Source organism: Anas acuta, chromosome 25 (genome assembly GCF_963932015.1).
Source record: "Anas acuta chromosome 25, bAnaAcu1.1, whole genome shotgun sequence".
Lineage (NCBI taxonomy): Eukaryota > Metazoa > Chordata > Aves > Anseriformes > Anatidae > Anas > Anas acuta.
The window spans coordinates 4,354,668-4,377,731 of NC_089003.1; the positions used below are offsets into that span (position 1 = coordinate 4,354,668).

Sequence of the window (23,064 nt, forward strand, 5' to 3'; positions counted from 1 at the left end):
CTTGGAAGTAATAAATTCAGCTCCTTTCCAGTTGCAAATTTACTCTGAACTAAAACATTGCTCTTCATACCTTTTTCAAAGATCTATAGGATACCAAGACAGACATCTCAATGGCTACCAAGGTATGCTCTTTCCCTTACCCTAGTTTCCCTCTCTATTTTCTAATTCTTCTTCTGTCTGTTTCATTGTCCATATTCTATGACACTTACGTAATAATGACTTTGAAAATGGATGTCCTATGTACTTCATGCATATGTTACTCTGCAAAGTATTTGTAGGGACTAACTTCAATTTTTTGAGTCTTCCTGTCTAGATAATATCAAAAGATAAACCTCCAAAACATGAATGAGAGTAAGGATAGGATTCATCTCACTGACTGCAAACATCTGCAATATAGATTTCTACATATGAGCTAATCACGAATGCATTTCATAGTGAAGTGGAACAGTGCAACAGTATCTCTGGGGTGTATGAAATATGGTTTAGGAGTGGTATTCTAGAAGAGGTTGTTTCTCTCCATTGATGTTAAGGAACATTAGTGTTAATGTCAAGAAATGTTAACGGCTATAACTGACATGGAGAAGGCTGAGGTACTCAACAACATTTTGCCTCAGTCTTCACAGGCAACTGCTCATTCAATACCTGCCAGGTCACAGAATCTCAGGGCAGGCCTGGGGAATGAAGTCCCACCTCTGTAGGAGAAAGCAAGGTTCGATACCAGAATCTGAATATGTACAAGTTGATGGGGCCTGATGAGTTGCATCCAGGGATGCTGAGGGAACTGGGAGATGGAGTTGCTAAGTGTATAAGGAATTGGCTGGATGGTCACATTAAAACAGTTGCAGTCAATATCTCAATGTCCAGGTGGAGACCAGTGGTGTCTCAACCCCTTAGGGTTCTATTTTGGGAATTCAGCCAAGCCAAGTGTAAGGTTCTGCACCTGGGTTCAGGCAATCACAAATATCAATACAGACTATGTGATGAATTGATTGAGAGCAGCCCTGCAGAAAAGGAGTTGGGGGTACTGGTGGATGAAACACTTGACATGAACTGGTAATGTGTGCTTACAACCCAGAAAGCCAATTTTATTCTGGGCTGCATCAAAAGCCCATGGCCAGCAGATCAAGGGGGATGATTCTCCCAATCTCTTCTGCTTTCATGATATCCTGCTAGGTATACTGCATCCAGCTCTGTGGCCCCCAGCACAAGAGAGACATGGACCTATTACAGTCGGTCCAGAGGGGAACCACAAAAATGATCAGAGCATGGAACACTTCTCCTATGAAGATAGGTTGAGAGAGCTGGGGTTATTTAAATTAAAGATGTCTCCTTCTCTAAGGAAGAGGAGAGAGCAATAAAGGGAGACCTTATAGAGGTCTTCCAATACTTACAGAAAGCCTCCAGGAAAGATTGGGAGATGCTTTACCATGGTGTGTAATGAGAGGACAAGGGGCAAGGTTTTCAAACTAAGAAAGAGTAAATTTAGATTGGATATAAGGAAGTAATCCTTCACAATGAGGGTGGTGAAACACTGGGACAGGTTGTCTAGAGAAATTGTGGATGCCCCCTCCCTGGAAGTGTTTATGGCCAGCTTAGATGGGGCTTTGAGCAACATGGTCTAGTGGAAGGTATGTCTTCCCAGACATGCCAGGAGTGTTGGAACTAGATGATCTTTAAAGGCCCCTTCCAACCAAAACTGTTCAGTGTTTGTGCGATTCTATGACTCTATTATGTTCAGGTATTCAGGGTGAAATCTAAGTGAAATGAAGTGAAATTAAGTGAAATGAATGCCGCCACAAACATATATCAGATCTATAAGAGAAACCTGGGAAAGTTATATTTCTTTAGGCCTTTATGATCATTAGTTCCAGTTAGACATTTGTTTTTAACTGAAAGATATATCATTGACTCAAGGAAATCAATTGTTGAATTCGGCTGCAGTTGATAAATTGTTTCAACAAGAATTCTGCCCCTTCTATCCTCTATTTAAAGTATACTAGAAAAATGAGTTCTCTGATCTTCTTTTTGATGATGTTAGGTATTAAATCAGGGTAAACATTGGTTAGTCTGTGGAGAGCTGGATCATATGTATGGATACCGTATATTAATTTTTATGTAGTGAGAAATGGTTTTACCCTGAATGTGTTTCACTTTTTGTGCCAGGATGATAATGAAGTTCGTGTGTCTAGCGATCTCTCAGAAGGTGAGATAAAAGCCATTCAGAACAGAAGAGAAAGAGTGAAGACGTGCCTGCATGAATTACTTGATGTTCATTTTGAGGAGGTAAGCACTGACAATCATGTTAAGGTAAAAAGGATAACACTCCCATGATGTAACACAGACTGTCATTTGAAGTGAGGTCAAATTATTGACCTCAAGAAAATTAACTGTGTATCAGCCAAAACCAGCACAACATCACATGGTATGAAATATTCCTTTAGTCCATCTGGGTCAGTTGTCCCATACCTATTATATTGCCTTCTAGCCTCCTGCCTCCTAGCCTCCTGCTCACCCACAGCCTGCTTTCGGGGGGTGGAGTGCGAAAGAGAGAGTCTTGATGCTGTGGCAGCACTGTTCAGTAACAGTCAAATTATTGGTGTGTTATTAGTACCAGTCTAGCCTCAAATCCAAAATACAGCACCATATTGGCTGCTATAAAGAAAGTTAACTCTAATCTAGTCAAATGCAGTACAGCATGCTTCTTTAGAAATGTCTTGGCTGGCTATAATAGTTCTATCTTTCACTTTTGGAAAAAAAAAAAAAATAAAGGTCTTGGAGACGGAAAGGGAACAGAGAAACACAGTACATACTTCTCAAGATACAGTTATATTTTGAAGCAACATCACAGAAACATAGCCAGAACAAAATTACGTATCAGAAAGACAAGTACGGTTCATTCATGGTGGGACAATATAAAGGAGAATATAATTTGTGACTGTTATGTAAAGGGAAAAGAGAAATAGGGAAAAGCAGGTAGATTATGGAATGTGTCCTAAACAAAACTAACAGGTGAGGTGAGAACTTCAAGGGCCCTTATCCCTGACTGTTTGTTAAGCCTTTGCTCTAAAAAGAGTGCATCAAGATTAACCTTTATGTACTGGTGTTTTCTGTCTTCCTCTCCTCAGGAAAAAGTACCTAACATTGTTGTTCTGGGATCAGGAGGAGGCCTGCGTGCTATGATAGCCCTGCTGGGAACCTTGGTGGAGCTGAAAAATCAGAATATCTTGGATGCTGTCATGTATCTGTGTGGGGTGTCAGGATCCACTTGGTAGGTACCTGTTGACTGGTGTGATAGTAGTGAACTGCTTCAAAGATTCAGTAGCAATCTGACCTTTCTTCACTGTTCAGAACCCTGTATGGGGCTCACAACTGATGAACCTGATGAACTGATGAACAGGTGAGATGTGGCCTGTAAAGGGGTGGGAGGCACAGGAAATACTTATAATATCACCTACAGTCCAGCAAGACTGATCTGTCATCCCTAGAGAGGAAGAACCTCTCAATTAAGCTAACTCTGTCTTACCTTCTTGAAGCTATAATTCCCCTTATTTACAGGTTCATGGCGATGAGGAGAGCAGAAAAGTGACAACCAGCCAGGAAAATGTTGAAAACTTCTGGGTACCATACTACTCAGAAGTAAAGGGGCTTGTTTAATAGAGGCTATGTAATGTTTAGAAAGGGCCTATAAAACTTAGCTACATCTTTCAAGTGTATGGGAATGACTCAAGGTGCATAAATGTAAACACCTAGTACCATTTTACCTACTTTGCCTGCCCCTTGCCTGTTGGAAAAAGCACTGGGTCTCCTACATATACTCCATCAAATTCACTAAATTTGTAGTGATGTCTCACACACACGACACGTTAAATAACATTATATATATGCATGGTTATTCTCTTGAATTTTGTACTTGATTTACTTTTCAGATGTATCTTTTATGCAATGGAAAGAAACGACATTTGGGAACAGGAGCCATTTTACTTTAAAGTCTGTGTGCACCATTGTCAGCGACATGCATGGATTGTTGCACACTTGATTTAGACAACTAAATACATGTGCCTGTATGTACACCTATATACACCTAGCCTTCTCTTTTATTTAAGGGGATAGGTTTATGATCTGTAAAGATAGACTTGTAGCAACAGCTTAGATGTTATAGAAGAAAATTCTGGTTTTCTTCAGGTGGTTCACAAGGACACAGGTATACAGGTCCTGTGGAAGTCTTGGACACTTTACACCACAAGTGTCACTATCTGTGGTTAGGAGCCCTATGTGGTGTCTGCAGTAATCCCAAACATCCTCACAGTAGACGGATAGGATGCCATCTAGAACGACCTAGACAGACTTGACAGGTGGGCCTCTTTGAACCTCATGAAGTTCAACAAGGCCAAGTGTACGGTCCTGCTTCTGGTCTGGGGCAACCCTAAGCACAAATACAGGCTGTGCTGTGAATGGACTGATAATAGCCCTGAGGAGGAGTTGGCAGTGTTGCTGGATGAAAAACTCAACAGGAGCTGGCAATGTGTGCTGGTAACCCAGAAAGTCAAGCCCATATCCTGGGCTGCATCAAAACAAGCATGGCCAGTAGGTTGAAGGAGGTGATTCTCTCCCTCTTCTCTGCTCTCATGAGACCCCATCTAGAGAACAGTATTCAGCTCCAACATAAGAAAGACATGGACCTGTTAGATCAGGTCTAGAAGAGAGTCACGAAGATGATCAGAGGGCCGGAGCACCTCTTCTACAAAGACAGGGTGAGGGAGTTGTGGTTGTTCAGCCTGGAGAAGAAATGGCTCCAGGGAGTTCTTACAGCAGCCTTCCAGTATTTAAAGAGGGCCTCATGAGAAAGCTGAAGAGGAACTCTTTAACAGAGAGTGTAGTGATAGGACAAAGCATAATGTTTTTAAACTAAAAGAAGCAGGTTTAAATTAGATATATTAAGAAGAAATGTCAGTCTGAGTTTGGTGCTGGGAAAGCTTGTGGAGCAGCTTATCCTGAGTGCCATCACACAGAACTTGCAGGACAACCCTGGCCCAGGGTTGATCAGGCCCTGACAAGGTCCAGTCAGCATGGGTTTATCAAAGGCAGATCCTGCTTGACAAACCTGATCTCCTTCTATGACAAGGTGATGTGCTCAGTGGACAAGGAAAGGCTGTAGATGTGGTCTACCACATCACCTTCACCTTCAGTAAGGCTTTTGACACTGTTTCCCACAGCATTCTTCTGAAGAAGTTGGCTACTCAAGGCTTGGACAGGTGTATGCTTTGTTGGATTAAAAACTGGCTGGGTAGCTGGGCCCAAAGAGTTGTGGTGAATGGAGTTAAATCCAGTTGGAGGCTGGTCACTCGTGGTGTCCTCCAGGGCTCAATATTGGGGCTAGTTGTCTTCAATATCTTTATCAGTGGTCTGGATGAGGGAATCGAGTGTACCCTCAGTAAGTTTTCAGATGACACCAAGTTAGGCATGAGTGTTGATCTGCTCAAGGGTAGGAGAGCTCTGCAGGAGGATCTGGATAGGCTGGACTGGTGGGCTGAGGCCAACTGTATGAGGTTCAACAAGTCTAAGTGCTGGGTCCTGCACTTGGGGCACAACAACTCCAACCAGTGCTACAGGCTTGGGGGAGAGTGGCTGGAGAACTGCCCGGCAGATAGGGGCCTGGGGGTATTGGTCACTAGCCAGCTGAATACAAGCCAGCAATGTGCTCAGGTGGCTAAGAAGGCCAAAAGCATCCTGGCTTGTATCAGAAACAGTGTGGTCAGCAGGACTAGGGAAGTGATTTTCCCCTTGTACCTATCTCTGGTATGAACACCATGAACATAGTGTTCAGTTTTGGGCCCCCCACTACAAGAAGGGCATCGAGGTGCTGGAGCATGTCCAAAGAAAGGCAACAAAACTGGTGAAGGCTCTGGAGAACCCAAAGAAGGGCAACAAATCCGGTGAAGGGTCTAGAGAACAAGTCTTATGAGGAGCAGCTGAAGGAGCTGGGGTTATTTAGCTTATAGAAAAAAAGGCTCAGGGAGACCTTATGGTACTTTACAATTACCTTAAAAGAGGTTGTAATGAAGTGGGGATCAGTCTCTTCTCCCAAACACCAAGTGATAAGATGAGGGGAAATGGCCTCAAGCTTTGCCAGAGGAGATTTAGGTTGGTTATTAGGAGAAATCTCTTTACTGAAAGGGTTGTGTGGCATTGGAATAGGCTGCCCAGGGAAGTGGTTGAGTCACCATCTCTGGAGGTCTTCAAAAAACATTTTGATGTAGAATTAGAAACATGGCTTAGTGGTGAACTTGTCGGTACTAGGTTAAATGTTGGACTAGATGACCTTAGAGGTCTTTTCCAACTTGAATAATTCTATGATTCTATGAAGTGCTTGACTATTACAGTAGTGAGGCACTGGAACAGATTTCCCAGAGAAGTTGTGGATGCCCCATCCCTGCAGATGTTCAAGGCCAGATTGGACTTTGGGCAACCTGATCAAATGGGAGTTGTCTGTGCCCATTAAAGGGAGAGATTGAACTAGATTATCTTTAGGGTCACTTCCACCTCAAACTATTTTATGACTCTATGATTTTATGATCTTCATTGTACAGAGTCAATACACAGACAACAGGCTGCTCTTGATGAAGAAAGTAATTCTATACACCTTAATTTATTAGGTGTTATTAGGGCCATAGAGTTGGTCTTGGAACAGTCTGAGCCCTTCACATCTCTGCAAGTAGTTAGCAGAGATGATATTTTAGTAGGATATGATGCCACACTGCAAATATACCAAATTTATTGGACCTGATAACAGACTAAAAATTTCACAAGTTTGTAAAAATGGTGACATGATGTAATTCGTTTTACTTAAGTTTGTTCCATGTTCTTTAATGGATTATCTGTTTCTTAGCAGGCTTCACATCTTTCCCACTAAAGATTTATGCAAAATCTGTATTCCTACAGCAATTTACCCTAAATAAATGGCATGTAACCACCTGAAATTCAGCTTCATGTCATCTAACTAATTAAATGACTTTATCAGAATGCAAGTGGGAAGCAAATTATCAATGAACAATGACATCCTTCTATGCTGCAAAGTTCCTTGCTTGTGGAGAAGCCTATGAGTTCTTTTTCTTCCCATACATATTTTAAATCATTCCAATATCTGCATGCAGATTGGAAGGAAAAAAAAATCAAAGCTCTATTCATTTCCCTCTTTACTATAGAACGGATTTTTCTTTCTCCTTAAAAGGTGCATGTCCATGCTGTATACAGAGTCAAAATGGTCAGAAAAATTGAAGTCCCTGGAAGAGAATCTAATCAAAATTCTCACAGTGGACAGTTGTGACATTGGGAAGGAAATAAAATATTTAGAGGAGTCATCAGAAGATGAACATTACTCACTCACTGATGTCTGGGCCTGTGTTGTATACGGAATACTGCATCAGGTAAGAAACTAATTGCAAACACCTTTTGAATGTTTTGAACATCTCAAAGTAATTGCAACTGAATTTGACTTTTGTGAATGTTTTGAGGAGTTGTATAAGTTGAAGCAAAATTTTAGAGCATTATGTCTAATCTCTGGATATGTAAAGGTAGAGAGGTTAATCCAACTCTATTCTCCAAAGTGGGGTTATCCCCAGTAGTACAGAAGGGAGGAACAACAACTGATGTTCATACTTATTTTCCAGTTTGATGAGAACAAGCTGACTGATTACAGGGATGCCTCAGAGAGTGGAATAAACCCTTACCCAATTTATGCAGCAGTGGATAAGAAAAAACTGAGTGAAGCGGGTGCAAGCTCTCCAGGTAAATATGGGTTCATCTTACAGTATTTTAAATACCATCAGATATCTTAAATACGATTAGGTTCCTTTAAGGCAATGGCAGACAGAAACTGTGCTTATACCCAACCCCATTTTGACAAATGATGGAGAAAAAGAGGCACTTCCAGGGGCTGAATCATATTCTGTAAAGGTCACTTGCGTGATAGGAGAGTGAGACAACTCCAGAACAGAATAGACTAAACAGATTAGATAAGACATCAATAAAATAGATCTTCAAAATGTAGGTTGTAGATGAAATTTTATGCAGGTCTCATGTAGCAGCAATTTAAGATGTATGAATTCCTTTACGGTAAATCACAAATTAGTTTGTATGTTTGTTTGTTTGTTTTTTTCCTTAGCAGCTTTTTATCATTAGTTAATCATTATCATATTTAATACAAGAAGTCAGTAGCGTTTGCTGCAATCCATACAGTGACTTAGTTAAAGATTTGTAAATAGCACTGCTCACACACAAGGTATTAGTAATTTCTGTAGAGCAAGGGACTGGTGATTTCTATACAACAAGGGATTGGGGGATTTCTAAACTCAACCTATTGAGTTTCACGATCAAGAACTTTTCTTTTGTTGAAGTACTCACCTTCGCCTGACTCAGCTTATTCAGCAGACAATCATTGAACCTCAAGGAGTCTGCCCTAATAGGCATCCCTCCTAAGGGAAAGATCCTAGGTCACAGCCCACTGTGGTCCTGGAGAGCTCAAGGGGGCTTTTTGCTTAGGACCGGTATTTATAGGACTGTGAGATGAATGGCTTTGGTCAGTATTTTTCCATTCTGGCCACAAGTCATGTTAGGTAATCCTTGTGTTGCCAAACCAACCATACAATTCCAGTACTTTCCAGATTGTACAGTTCAAGTAGCCAGGTAGCAGGAGTTCCAGGTTAAGTTAGGGAGTGCCTAATCATCCCAACTCACTGCACTTGTAACAATGGCAATCCTGACATTGAAGAGTTGCTGGAGGTGGGGGGGTGAGGTGGAGGGAGGGTCTGCACCACCACAATGTGGAAGCTGGAATATAGACTTCTGGTGCCATCATAGAACTCCTTGGCCTCCATCTGAGTATTCAGAGGGGCTCAGTTCTTTTGTAAAGTTCTCTCTATTCACATTTGAGAATCCTTTTGTCACAAAAGTGACTCGGGATGTTCTGTGACAAAGGGGGAATTTGTACGTCCTTTTAGTAAACGTTTTTAGTAAGATTTAGTCATGATCATCAGACAGCTGCTCAATTAGGGAAATGAGAGGGAGAGAGCACACACACAAAATTTGCAGTAGTTTATATACAATTTGCAATAAGGCACTCTGCAAACATATACAATCATATTGTTACAGCAGTCCCACCTCTGCAAAACATCTTCCCTTATTCCATGCAAAACAGAGCTTTGGCACAGGACAGGTGTGGGCCTTGGGTTGGCACCAATCCTTTGTTATGTGTTCCTGAGGTCTTGATCTTCTCTGAAGCTGATTTTTTCTCAAAACAGGAATTTTGGTGTTTCTCTCAAATAATCTGTTTGTTGTTCCCAGCCCATCAGATGAAAGTTCTCAGGCCAATGTTTATAGCTCTGGGCAGAGACAAAGTGGTTAGGTCCTAAATTCTAGGCAGAAAAGTTAACCCTTTCATTGCAGAACACGTAGCACAGAGCAGGCAGAGTGGTTAACCCCTGCCTCAGTCTTACCATACTCTGCCTACTTCACCTACTCCTCTATAACAGTATGGGCTTCCTTTCCATCCTACATCATAACAGTCAGATGCAGGCAGATGACTCAGTTCAGGATAGGTCCCTGGTACCATAAGTCCCTGGTAACATATATGTGGGTACTTGAATCAAACCCTTTCTCTTCTCTTCACTGACACTACATGTAAAGTGTATTAGGGCAGTCACGCCACATGAGCAGAAGGACTCTCTTAGTTGATAAGCATTGAGAGGCCTATGAGCACATCTGAGAGATTTATTCAGAGCTGTACAATTTGACAGATGATCTGCAGGAATCCCAGACCTTTCAGGTGTAGCAGTTGGAGGCCAGGTTATAAAGGATACCAAGAGCATAACAAGCAGCAGGCATAGCATGCTATGACTATCTTTGTTTCCCATATGAAAATTCATCTTTGTCAGATAAAGTCAGGTGATTTAAGAAAGGAAAAGAAAAACAACCTGAGTGCTATCTTGGGATGGTGAGGTCAGCTATACTTCTGAATATTGTGTGACAAAACACAATATTCTTTGATTTTCTCAGGGACCTGGTTTGAATTCACTCCACATGAGGCTGGATATACTGCCTTGGGTGCTTTTGTGAGTACGGAGAACTTTGGAAGTAAATTTGAAAATGGTAAACTGATGGAGAAGAAAAAGGAAAAAAGCATTTTTTACATGCAAGGTAAATCTTCCTGATTCTTCTTTGTAGAATATCTATCTATCTATATTTGTATTCTGTATATATATACAGGTATATATGGATATATACATATATACATATATATATATATATATATATAAACAGGTGTACTATTCTGTATCTTTCTGCAGGTTATAATAATGTAGCTATTATTGTATTTTGTGTGTGTATATATATTACGTATGCATGTATAATAATGGAGAATTCTGGAGACCAGTTTGTCTCTCTTTAAACGTCCAGATGGGAACATCTGAATACCTCCCTACTCTCCACTACCTAAACTGACCGGTTTTATGTGGTCATTAAGGAAAATTAGAGACCTCCATCCTAGGTTAGTAAAGTTAGTAAAATATTCCCAGCCTAACTGTCTAAATGTTTTATAATCTCAGCATATTTACTTTACAGGGAGTGATGCTTCCCAAATCAGATGCACCCTGTGAGGACTGGTTCCTCCTATTATTTCAATTTGTTTCACTCTGTTTCAGTCCAGGTGCCAAATCTTTTTATTCCCTACCTACAGCTGCAAATCTCATCTCACTTGTCTATGACACATCTAGATATATGTATCACCCTTAAACACATCTTGCATTTAATCACTTCATGCCCCGGTCTCCTCAAAACATGTGCTTGGCATCATTCCCTCTAGGAAAAACAAAACAAAACAAAACATAAACTCAACAAACAAACAGAAAATCCACTCTAATTCTGGCTATTTAATTAATTCAGACAGAAAAAAATAATAATAATCAAAATACAGTGAAGAAATGAAGAGTACTTATGGTTCTGGGCTCATGTGTGGGGTCTGCACAGCGAAGTGTTCAACCAAGAGTTCTACAGTGCGAGAGTATTCAGTGTTTGCTATGGGATACTGGCCTTAATGTCAAAAATAAAAAAAAATAAAAAATAGCCCACTGAACTGTAGACCTGGCATGAGGAAGAAGGAATAAATCAGATTTTAAGCTGTATAATCGTTTCAGTGGACAATAAGGGAAAACTATGCAAGTAGTTTTGATTTAGACTTCTACCTTACAGGTTTTGAAAGTTAGGTAAGAGGAGTGTACTATTGAAAGGCAATCTTGGATTGGATTCTTAGTAAGACAAACATAAAACAAGTATTTTAACCACTTTTTTTTTTTTTTCTTTTCTTTCAGGCTTATGGGGGAGTGCTTTGGGAAGCATGGAAGAAATTCTAAAGGCTATACGAGGTACTCTGTTTTTTTCCGTTGCCTCTATGTTCAAATTACAAATTGAGCATATACTTCAAATTACCCTTGGGCACTTCAAATTACGCATGGGCATTGAAGATACCGCTAATTGAGACCTGAAGTGTCAGTCATGACTACATCTGGTGCGGGATGTTAAGGGCAACAAGAAGGGCTTTGTAGGTACATAATCATCAAAAGGAAGACTAGGTAAAATGTGGACCTGCTGCTGAAATGGAGGCAGGCAGGAATCCTGGTGGCAAAGGACATGCATAAAGTTGAGTTACTTGGTCCTTCTTTGCTTCACTCTTTATCTGGCACTTAAAACACAGATCTATGAGTGATGAACAGAATCAGTAGGAGAATAGTGCTCTTCTAGAGTGCCAGCCAGAAGACAGGGGAGATCTTTCAAGGAATTTAAAATGGAACTGTACTTATATTTACATTTAAGTGCAAGGCTAGATTTCTTGCTGTCTTTTACTGAAAGACAATGACTATTTTATGAGAAGGGGTATTCTTATTTTAATTATCTTTTTTATTTATTTTTTTTTTATTTCTTTCTAGACTATATCAAGGGGTTGTTACAAAGGTTACTAAGTTCCTGTGAGACGAGGACATGCAGCCCATGTGGATATGGTCATGGTAGGTTATTGTGAGTCTTTGTGCTTTTTCGCCTTTTTTTTTTTTTTTAAATTAAACACTCTGATTTGCTTTCCACATGTAATCCCTTAGGGGACTGTTAGGATTGTCAGGCAAGGTACAAGGAAATCCAGGCCTTTTCCCCCCTCTCACACATGTAATAATTTGTAAGGTCTTCAACACGTAACTAATTCCCATTTACTCCAACTTTTGCTACTCCTCCTGCTGTTGTGTTTCATGGAGCTTTTCTTCCAGAATGAAAACAAAGACTATTTCTATACTGGTATGATTGTATAGCCATCCAGATGTGAAAAGCTCAGTGTTAGATGTTTTTATTGTCAGCAGGGAGAAATATTCACTTTGCTACATGGTTCCTCTCACCAGTTTAAACTTCTTTAGGATAAGACAAATGAGGGCATGCTTTCTACAGATTCCATCTGATACAATGACTACATCTTCACTAATTCATGTTAGTTACCATCTACTTAGATCAATACCACCATGCTGATGCCTGTTAAGATAAATTCCACCCTGATGTAACTTCTATCTTGTCTTTTTTAGAAAGTATGTCAAATACCACCGAGTTTTCTCAGGCTGCTTTGCTTCTACTAGAACTTCAGCCGTGTGCCGTAAGTGGGAGAGATCCTGAAGAAGTCTTCAATAAATTGTTGAAAATATTGTCAGGCAAGTGAATGTGCATCCTAATAAATGTGCCTTAAAGTACATAAGACTTGTGTGATGAAAACAAAGGAGGGAAGAATAGAGAGCTGTGTTAATCTGTGCAAAGAAATAGAAAAGGAATTTAGAGGCAAGTATTGCACATTAATGCTTACTGTAATGGTGATGCTCTCCCCACCCCATTTAGAAAAATTCACAGGTTTTTCTACAAATCCTGTGATTTATTACAAAAGCCCACATGCATTTGTTGGAAAAAGTTGTCATGTAAGTTGATGTGTATTTGTTTCTTTAATGTCACTGGCTTTTAGCTTTTTCTCCACTTCATTTTCCTTTCATTTTTTCATTTTTTCACAATTTCATTTTTTCAGAGTGTCTTGGACTAGAAGGTACTCTAGAAGAAATATTACGATTATTGCATGGCAAGTTTATTTCATTTTTAATATCTTTTATTGCTCTTTATATCGTATGTGCTTTCAAAAAAATCCATCTTTGGAGGATTGTGAACATAAATTCCAGTGTAAATCTTATGTAAGGTCATTGTGGGATGATCTAGTGAAAATTATACTATAGAATGTATCAATGATATTCCAGTTTTCAATGTTCATAAAGCTTTCTGTTCTCGTGAAAGTAATTAGAATCTGCCTTCCTGAGTAAATAAATTAGGAGGCCTAATTCTGAACAATCAGTTTCCCATTTATTCTTGTTCCTGAGTGAGCCTGTACTTCTCAGGCATTCAAAACTGATGAAGTATATGTTGAAGAGTGGATTTCTCAGTGGTTTTCTGTTAGCTACTTAGCATGACGTACTCTCAAGTATTATTTGCAACATGCATCACTAGAGACATTTTGAAATAAAAAGTCATGAAATAAGAAATCCTATAGCAAGCATTTTTGGCAGCTAATCAAAATCTCCACTCTTTTATCTGCTTAGATAGGAGTAACTTTTAGTTACTTTTAGCACTAAAGTTTTAAGTAACTGAACTCATTTAGCTTATATCTACAATATTTATTGGACTATGAGTCGAATGAAGATTATTTGGATTTATTTTAAAAAAGACCAAGAAGAGGTCTAAGCAAGACACAAGTAAATTTCAAATAAGAATTTCACGTTGAAGTTCCTAGAATACGTTTGCAATGTTAAGCTGATATATCACATGTGTAGACCCAGGGCTCTGCTAGTTCCATCACCCACTGTGTATGGGCGGCCTTTTGCCAACTCCTTCTGGAGCAAATTGGTTGGTGTTACGAGATTAAATATGGCCATTGTTTCTTTAATCTCCGGTGCTTGTTCCAAGGACTGTGTACACAGATCACACCTGGCCTGTCTTTGCCCAATACAGTCCTCCAAATTATCACATTGAGCTGGTTTTCTCACATTTTCTCACATGATCACTTGGATTTCTCATGGTTTTCTGCCAATATTCCCCACCTTGCACAGTTTGTTCTACTGGGCTGTAACCTGGCTCTCACTTTATCCATGGGACTTTCAGCTGGAAAGAAAATTAAAAGAAAAACACTCTCTGAGCCACAAGAATGTTGCAAGGGGCCCAGAAAAGATCAGGCCTTGACTGACTTATTCAAATCTGTTTCAAGTGGGCTAAGATTCCACTGACTGATGTTAATTATCTGAACTAGTGAAAAGTATGGTTCTTTTTCTTTGGAAGCACTTGGGCCTTGGCACTAAGGCTGGCTGTATACTATCAGCACGTATGTTCTTCTGACATGATGCATCTTCACCAGATTTTGTTGCACCAGTCAAAAAGTGAAGTTGTCTAGATTCAACTATGTTCTAAATTGTTTTATCTCTTCTTAGATGACTCGCAGAGTATCTGCAGGATCCTGACTAAAACAATGCAGTGTATTTTTAACTGGATGTGGGGAACAACTAATAACTTCCTTTACAAGTGCCGTAAGAAACTCCAATGAAATCTTTTTTTATTTAAGATTCAAAAAATACAAACTGGTTATGTTATCTGAATTGATTGGTGGAGCAGAATGCATGGGATCTGGTAGAGCTTTTAGGCTGTGGTTGTGTGATGTTAAACCAATAAAACTGTTTTTGCCATTTATTTATTTTTTTAATACAGCAAATTAGATAACTTTCCTTTCCAAGATCCACCTTCTCTTAACAGCATCCCATTGTGGGCAGCAAGTAAACAAGTCAAAAACAGAATTTTATTTCACACTACTGGAATCCAGACCTGCAATATCATTGCAGACACATAAGATACTAGCTCAATTCAGTCACATAATCACAGGCATCCAAAATCACACAAACTGCCCTGAGTTCAGGGGACTACAACATTAGGGTGAAAAGTACAAAAGAAAACCTACAGAACCCCTGTGCCCATTTGCAGGAGAACCTGGAGGACACAGAAAGGAGACTAAGGAGGTGGAACTAGACAACTAACTTAATGAAAATGAGTTGTGTTCCTGGCACATGGACAGTAACATGGGTCTCTAGATTCTATCGCCTGCACTAACTGAATGCTCACTTAAAATAATGGAAGTTTGGGCACCTAGCTTAAAAGCAGAAACCTTCATTTAGACAGATATATTTAAGTGTCATGATCTTGAGCTAGCTCATCTGTTCATTTTTCCCTCAAAGATCTTATCTTCAAATGACTAGTGCATATTTCTAGGGGCATAATCTCTTCTAAAAGATCATCAGGAATTTTGGTCTAAAACTGATCACAGTCAGAGAAAGAGGTGGCTCAAATGGATGTAGATTCCTCCTGTCAGAATCTACATTGGTCATCTGGTTGAGCATGAGATGCAGGTTCCTATATATTTTTGGGATGCATAATCAATAAAGTCTGATGTACTCTTTTGGGGTTGGTCATATATCTATCTATCTATATATATATATATTCATATTTGTCTTCATGAATCTCATTGCTTTTTTTTTTCCTTTTTTTTTTTTTTCCATTGGACTAGCTAACATTCAGTCCTCTCACTTGTTCGAAAACAAAACCATCTCCTTGATTGATGCTGGCCTGGCAATAAATTCTGCCTATCCTCTGGTACTTAAAAAGCAGCGTCAGACAGATCTTATCCTTTCCTTTGACTTCAGCTCTGGAGATCCTTTTGAGGTACATATGTGGTTATCTCTTTGGAGAGACTACTTTGGGGTTGATTGCGTGGACTTTTTTTCAAGGCAGTTGGCAGAAACATATATTTTTAGAACTTGAGGCACTTTATCTGTCTTGTTCACAGGTATTTGATGATATGCTCTCAGGTTATCAAGCTATCAGGTTATCAAAGGTGCATAAAAGCAACAAAGAGAGCACTCACAAATTTCTTAGTCTCCCTTTTTTCCTTAAGGCTGGTCAGAACTTTTGTGTGGGTAACTGATACTACTCCTTCCTTAAGAGTAATTGATGACATTCTTCAAAGAGATCCTTCAGGTATGCAGCGTGAGGAAATGTGGTATTAATAGTTACACCAGCAAAAAAGTCTGCAGCAACTGCAGAGGCTGAAAATTCTCGGAGAAGAGAAAGGAGAAGAAATTCAACCAGTTTCAAAGATGACACAGCAAGGGTATTTCCTAGAGATTTTTGTGCTGTTTTTTGAAACAATTAAAACAATATGAAGTTGTTACACTCTCAGTGAAACAAACAAAAACAAAATTAAAACTGAAAGATCATGAAAGATATTATTTTCAATTATTTTTATTTCTATTATTTTATGTTTCTAACTCTGTTTTATTCTATTTTGTGGGGGGAACGAGGAGGGAGAAGAATACTAAACTAAACAAAAACTCCTTTCTCAGTGAGCAGGGAAGATATGGTTGACATTTATTTTTATTTCTATTATTTTATATTTCTAACTCTGCTTCTCTGGCTCTTTTCAGTGTGGTCACTTCAGGGACAGTGGAGGTAAATGCACCAGGAAGCACTGGCTGCTTTGGATTGCCATATATTACAGTAGGCATTGAGAATAGAGTGGAGTGGAGTGGAGTGGAGTGGAGTGGAGTGGAGTGGAGTGGAGTGGAGTGGAGTGGAGTGGAGTATAGAGTAGAGTAGAGTAGAGTAGAGTAGAGTAGAGTAGAGTAGAGTAGAGTAGAGTAGAGTAGAGTAGAGTAGAGTAGAGTAGAGTAGGAGTAGAGCAGAAATACAGAATAGAAATTAGAATAGAACAGATCAGAACAGAACAGAGTAGAATCTAGTCCAGCTGCCGAACCACTCCAGAGCTACCCAGAAGATAAAACATATTTCTGAGGGCATTGTCAGTCTGGAGAGTCAGTATGGATCAGGACTGGTGGCAGAAAAGTATCAGCTCTGGTGCCAGTAACCAGCCTAGTTACTGTTGGGCAGGTCCATAGCAATGACACTGTTCCAAGGTCAAGCTGGGAAGTCAGTCTATGGGTCAGGGTCCAGATCAAAAGAGCTAAGGTACAGGCATGGCTGAGTATGAATAGGAGACCAGTGCACCTAGGAGATAGCTCAGACAGGGGCTGAAGGTCCAGTCCTGAGATTAAATGAAGCTCATGGGCCCAGGGAAAAGACCTGGTCCTTTTAATTTTGCTAGAGTGCAAGCATGGGAGGACTGCTTTGGAAAGCAAAATTTGTTCTGAAAGTTTGTGAACCTGGTCATATCTTTAGACTGTTGTATAGATGTCAAGACCCTTTAATTTTGATATCTTTCAGTGTCAGCCTTTCTGGACATAGCTGTAATTTGTTAAACAAAGATTCTTGCTAGAAGTGACTCCAGAAGCAAGTGATGGATTTTCATTTGTATTCTTGATTCAGTCAGTTCCTCAGAGAACTGAAGAAAACTTCGCTTTTTATACATAACTTAGGTTATAATTTATTGTTGTCTAAGAAACTATCATCATTTGGTACAAATTAATTTTATTACTGGAGATAGGATTGATTTTTTCTAGGTTTTCAAAAACAAACAGAGAAATTGTATACATCTTTTATCTTGTTTGTGTCTCAGACTGTCGAGAAAGCAGCTGACTACTGCCAGAAAAATGGTATTCCATTTCCCAAGATAGAGAAGCAGGAAATGGACAAGAAAAGCCCTTCTGATTGTTATATCTTTCAAGGAGACAAGTCGTGCCCTACAGTCATGCACTTTCCACTCTTTAACAAAGTGAATTGTTCTGGTAACGTATATTTGATGCTATTTTGCCTCTATGTACTTGCATTTCATATCTTCAACCTCTGGTGCCAAGCATTTGAGAGTCCTCTTTTACCTAGTGCTGTTGTAAATGGACACAGAAGAAAAGGAAGAGAGGAGGCTCTAGTCATAATCAACAGATGCTTGTGCAGGTGTTAATATGTAGGATTTATCCTCACTCCCTCAGATAAATGTGTCTGTACTCATGGCTAAAAGATTTTATGTAATCTTTGGTTTGTTCTCTATATCAAGCTCAGGAAGTGCAGCCTAGATGAGTGGACAGCGAGTTGGACTGGCACTTGGCTGGATGGTAGAGCTCAGAGGTTTGTGCTCAGTAGTGCAGAATCTAGTTGGAGGCCTGTAGCTAGTGGTGTCTCCCAGGTGTCAGTGCTGGGTCCACTGTTGTTTGATTTATTCATCAATGACCTGGAGGTGGAACAGAGTGCACCCTCAGCAAGTTGGCCGATGACACAAAGCTCGGAAGAGTGGCTGATACCCCAAAGGGCTGTGCTGCCATTCAGAGGGACCTTGACAGGCTGCAGGGATGGGCCAAGAGGAACCTCATTTAGTTCAACAAGGACAAGTTCAGGGTACTGCACCTAGGGAGGAAAAACCACAAGCACCAGTACAGGCTGGAGGCTGACCTGCTGAAGATCAGCTCTGCCGAGGGGGACGCAGGAGTCCTACTGGACAGCAGGCTGACTGGGTGGCAGTAAACCTGATCTTCTATGACAAAGTGACGCACTGGGTGGATGAGGGAAAGGCTGTGGATGTGGTCTACCTTGACTTCAGCAAGGCTTTTAACACCATCTCCCACAGCATTCTCCTCAAGAAACTGGCTGCCCTAGGCTTGGACTGGCGCACACTTCATTGGGTTGGAAAATGGCTGGATGGCCGGGCCCAAAGAGTCGTGGTAAATGGAGTCGAGTCCAGCTGGAGGCCAGTCACTAGTGGCATTCCCCAGGGCTCGGTGCTGGGGCCAGTCCTCTTTAATATCTTCATCGATGATCTGGACGAGGGCATTGAGTGCACCCTCAGTAAGTTCGCAGATGACACCAAGCTAGGTGTGTGTGTCAATCTGCTCAAGGGTAGGAAGGCTCTGCAGGAGGATCTGGATAGGCTGCACCGATGGGCTGAGGTCAACTCCATGAAGTTCAACAAGGCCAAGTGCCGGGTCCTGCACCTGGGGTGCAATAACCCCAAGCAGAGCTACAGGCTGGGAAATGAGTGGTTGGAGAGCTGCCAGGCAGAGAAGGACCTGGGAGTGATGGTTGATAGTCGGCTGAATATGAGCCAGCAGTGTGCTCAGGGGGCCAAGAAGGCCAATGGCATCCTGGCTTGTATCAGAAACAGTGTGACCAGCAGGGCTAGGGAGATGATCATCCCCCTGTACTCGGCTCTGGTGAGGCCGCACCTCGAGTACTGTGTTCAGTTTTGGGTCTCTCGCTACAAGAAGGACATCGAGGTGCTTGAGTGGGTCCAGAGAAGGGTGACGAAGCTGGTGAGGGGTCTGGAGAGCAAGTCCTATGAGGAGCGGCTGAGGGAGCTGGGCTTGTTCAGCCTGGAGAAGAGTTGGCTCAGGGGTGACCTTATTGCTCTCTACAAATACCTTAAAGGAGGCTGTAGTGAGGTGGGGGTTGGCCTGTTCTCCCACGTGCCTTGTGACAGGACGAGGGGGAATAGGCTAGAGTTGCGCCAGGGGAGTTTTCGGTTAGACGTTAGGAAGAACTTCTTTACTGAAAGGGTTGTTAGACATTGGAACAGGCTGCCCAGGGAGGTGGTGGAGTCACCATCCCTGGAAGTCTTTAAAAGACGTTTAGATATAGAGCTTAGGGATATGGTTTAGTGGGGACTGTTAGCGTTAGGTCAGAGGTTGGACTCAATGATCTTGAGGTCTCTTCCAACCTAGAAATTCTGTGATTCTGTGATTCTGTAATGTGCCCTTGTGGCCAAGAAGGCCAATGGTATCCTGGACTGCATTCAGAAGTGTTGCCAACAGGTCAAGGGAGGTGATCGTCCCCCTCTACTCAGCCCTGGTGAGGCCAAACCTGGAATATTGTGTCCAGTTCTGGGCTCCCCAGTACAAGAGGAACATAGAACTACTGAAGTGAGTTCAGAGAAGGGCTACAAAGATGATTAGAGGACTGGAGTACCTGTCATATGAGGACAGGCTGAGAGAACGTGGCCTGCTTAGCCTGGAAAAGAGAAGACTGAGAGGAGACCTCAATAACGTATATAAATACCTGAGGAAAGGGTTTAATGAGGATGGAGACGGTCTCTTTTCAGTTGTGCCCAGTGACAGGACAAGAGGCAACAGGCACAAACTGAAGAACAGGAGGTTCCGTCTGAATATGAGGGGGCACTTCTTTACTGTGAAGGTGAGAGAGCGCTGGAACAGGTTGCCCAGAGAGGTTGTGGAATCTCCTTCTCTGGAAATATTTAAAAACTACCTGGATGCCATCCTGTGCAGTGTGCTCTAGGTGATCTTGCTCAGCAGGGGGGTTGGACTAAATGGTCTTCAGAGGTTCATTGCAACCTCGGCCACTGTGATTCTGTGATCATTTTAATTAAATTGTGGACGTCCCATTAAAAAGAAGTTGAGGAGATATCACATTTAGAAGCTAGACTATCCAAATTGGGGATATTTATTACTGTTTCCCTTATAGTTACTGATGAGGAACAGGTTGGTGCAGATTTATCTCTCTCTCTTAGATAACTGATAAAGCTGGTGATCGAATAAGTAGCTCTGAAATTGTGATTGAACTTCTGCTTTCTCATGTTGCTGGCTCCAGCATTATCTTAATGTGATAAAATTTTTTTATGTGAAACTTGTGGGTCTTCAGGGATTAATATTTTCCACAAGTCCGTGCTTTTCTTGGATGATCTTGTAGCTTTATATTTGGCATTTACTTACACAGTGTTTTCTGTTTTCTAGATAAAATTGAAGAATACAGAAGTAATTTCTCTACTTTTAACATGTCCTACTCCGAGACTAACATCAAAGATCTCCTTGCAAAAGCAAAGCTGAATGTGTCCAATAATCGTAAGAGAATTTTGCAAGAGATACAACGGCTTCTATCTTCCTCTCATACAAACAAGTTCTGAATGCAAAGGTAGTTTTTGTTTGTTTGATTGTTTTCTCTTCTGTGCAGAATAATGAATTTATGACTCTGTATTTCTCACCTGCTCATTTTTCTGCATTTCTTGTGTATAAAATTTAAAACTGATCAAATATTAAATATCTGACCTATAGATTGTTCACAATAGCAGAAGTATTTGACTTTGTCCCATGGTGCACTGAATAGTCCCAGTCAAATAATATTGCCTATAACATCCTGGCATTAGACGAGTATGCCTGTGATATTAAAAAATGTCAAAGTCCTCAGAGCTGTCCTGTGTTTAATTTACTAGTGTTTTCCTGTGTTTTCTTTTGTTCAGACCGAGTTTAAAGAATTAGGAAATTGAATCTGAGCTCAAGAAAAAATGTTTTAGTGAGAGGTTGGTCAGACACGGAAACAGGTTGCCCAGACAACCTGTGGATTCTCCATCTGTGGAGATACTGAAACCCCAATCAGACAAGGTTCTGGACAGCTTGTTTGAGCTGACCCCGTTTATGCAGTGGGTTGGATTACAGGATCTCAAGAGAGCCTGTCAAACATGAACAATTCTGTGTGATTATGTGTAACCAGGTTGGTAAATCAACAATAGCACTACAGGAAAAATGCTATTTCATTAAACTCAGAATAATTTCTTTTGAACGAGTTCCAGTTGGAATTCAGGCATCTTCGTTGTGGTATGTAGATGTGCTTAAGCTAGTACTCCATGGATTTTGGTTTACGCATGTTTGCTTGCCAGATCAGTGGTAAAGAGTATCCAAACACTATGAAAACAAAGGTTTTGTTGGCAATGAGTTGTCAACACACACACAGAGACAGGCAGATGCGCAGCTTGCCACAACAGAGAAGCATTTTGCAAATCCTTATGCATTTGATAACTGACATGCTAAACATCTTCAGTGCTGTTTTGCAATGGAACTGCATATTCTCAACATGGTTTGCTGAGCCAAGACCAAAAAGGGCTTGTACCTCTGTCACCTATACCAGCAAGGACAGATCAGGTTACAATTTTTTTGAAAGTCTGGTAAGAAAAGAAAAGCACCTCCTATACTTTTACCAGGAGCTGTAAGTCAAGGCAACCACACTGTCAGTGTATGAGTCCATACTTTAGGATAGCTTCACCTTTGTTGGTCACAGCATACAATTAGTCAGGGGAAAAAATATCTAGGAATGAAAACGGGAAACTTGAATGCACCGACATCTGTACTTCCCCCGACCAGTATGTTTATTTTCTTTATAGCTAAACCAGGTAGAAATAAATGAGGCTTAAAAAGAGTTGCAAAGTGTGTATGTCTAACCTACTGCAGTCACACATCCACTTAATCAAGTTTTACATTTCCTCTGGGGATTAAAATACCTCCTCCCAACTTTTCAAAATATGTGGTGTTATGATGATGTGGGCATTGAGTAAGACGTGCAAGACAGATTTCTGTATGTATTGCCTTTGGGTAGGACCTTATGCATTCCATTTATGTGCCTAAAATATCATTGTCAAGAACCAGCATTTATATCTGCCTAGACAAGTTTTGATGAAGTTTGTTCTTTAGCTTTTTCATCTAAACTGTATGAGCTCAGTTCTTCCATGCAATGTATTGAGGCAGAGTTCAAACATGAGACTGTTATCAAGCTATAAGACATTGGTCTCTGTTTTCTTACTCGGGAGACACTTAGAATCACAAAATCATGGAATCATAGCATAGATTAGGTTTGGGCTGAAGGTCATATATCCCTGCTTAAAGAAGGGCAACAGGTGAAGGGACGTGATCATAGAATCATAGAATGATAAAGGTCTGAAAAGACCTCCAAGATCATCTGGTCCCCTACCACCAACATCACCCACTAAATCATGTCCTTAAGCACCACGTCCAACCTTTCCTTAAACACTCCCAGGGACAGTGTTTAAGGGACATATAGTATAAGGGACTTATAGTATAAGCCAGATGTGGTTTCTATTTTTCAGTAATAATTAGATGATTTTTTTCTCTTCCATGAGCTCCGGGGGGAATATGCTGTCACCCTGGTGTCAGGCTGCTGGGTGTGCCCTACTCTTATGTCAGTACAGGATGGCAGTAGCGAACACAGCTGTGGGAGGAAGTT

At 40.8% G+C, this 23,064-nt stretch overlaps 2 protein-coding genes across 2 annotated transcripts; both read left to right on the forward strand.

Annotated features, from left to right (window-relative positions):
• Positions 1-12,849, forward strand: LOC137844652 (cytosolic phospholipase A2 gamma-like). The gene is made up of 9 exons (XM_068661129.1): positions 1-122; positions 2,164-2,283; positions 3,126-3,268; positions 7,229-7,424; positions 7,668-7,785; positions 10,051-10,191; positions 11,361-11,414; positions 11,976-12,053; positions 12,612-12,849. Exons 1-9 carry the CDS (start codon positions 111-113, stop codon positions 12,740-12,742), a joined length of 993 nt encoding a protein of 330 aa, XP_068517230.1. The 5' UTR covers positions 1-110; the 3' UTR covers positions 12,743-12,849.
• Positions 12,850-13,414: 565 nt separating this feature from the next.
• LOC137844647 (cytosolic phospholipase A2 gamma-like) lies at positions 13,415-21,228 on the forward strand. Its single transcript, XM_068661125.1, has 4 exons — positions 13,415-14,636; positions 15,665-15,819; positions 17,669-17,837; positions 20,787-21,228. Exons 1-4 carry the CDS (start codon positions 14,579-14,581, stop codon positions 20,954-20,956), a joined length of 552 nt encoding a protein of 183 aa, XP_068517226.1. The 5' UTR covers positions 13,415-14,578; the 3' UTR covers positions 20,957-21,228.
• The last annotated feature ends 1,836 nt before the right edge of the window (positions 21,229-23,064 follow it).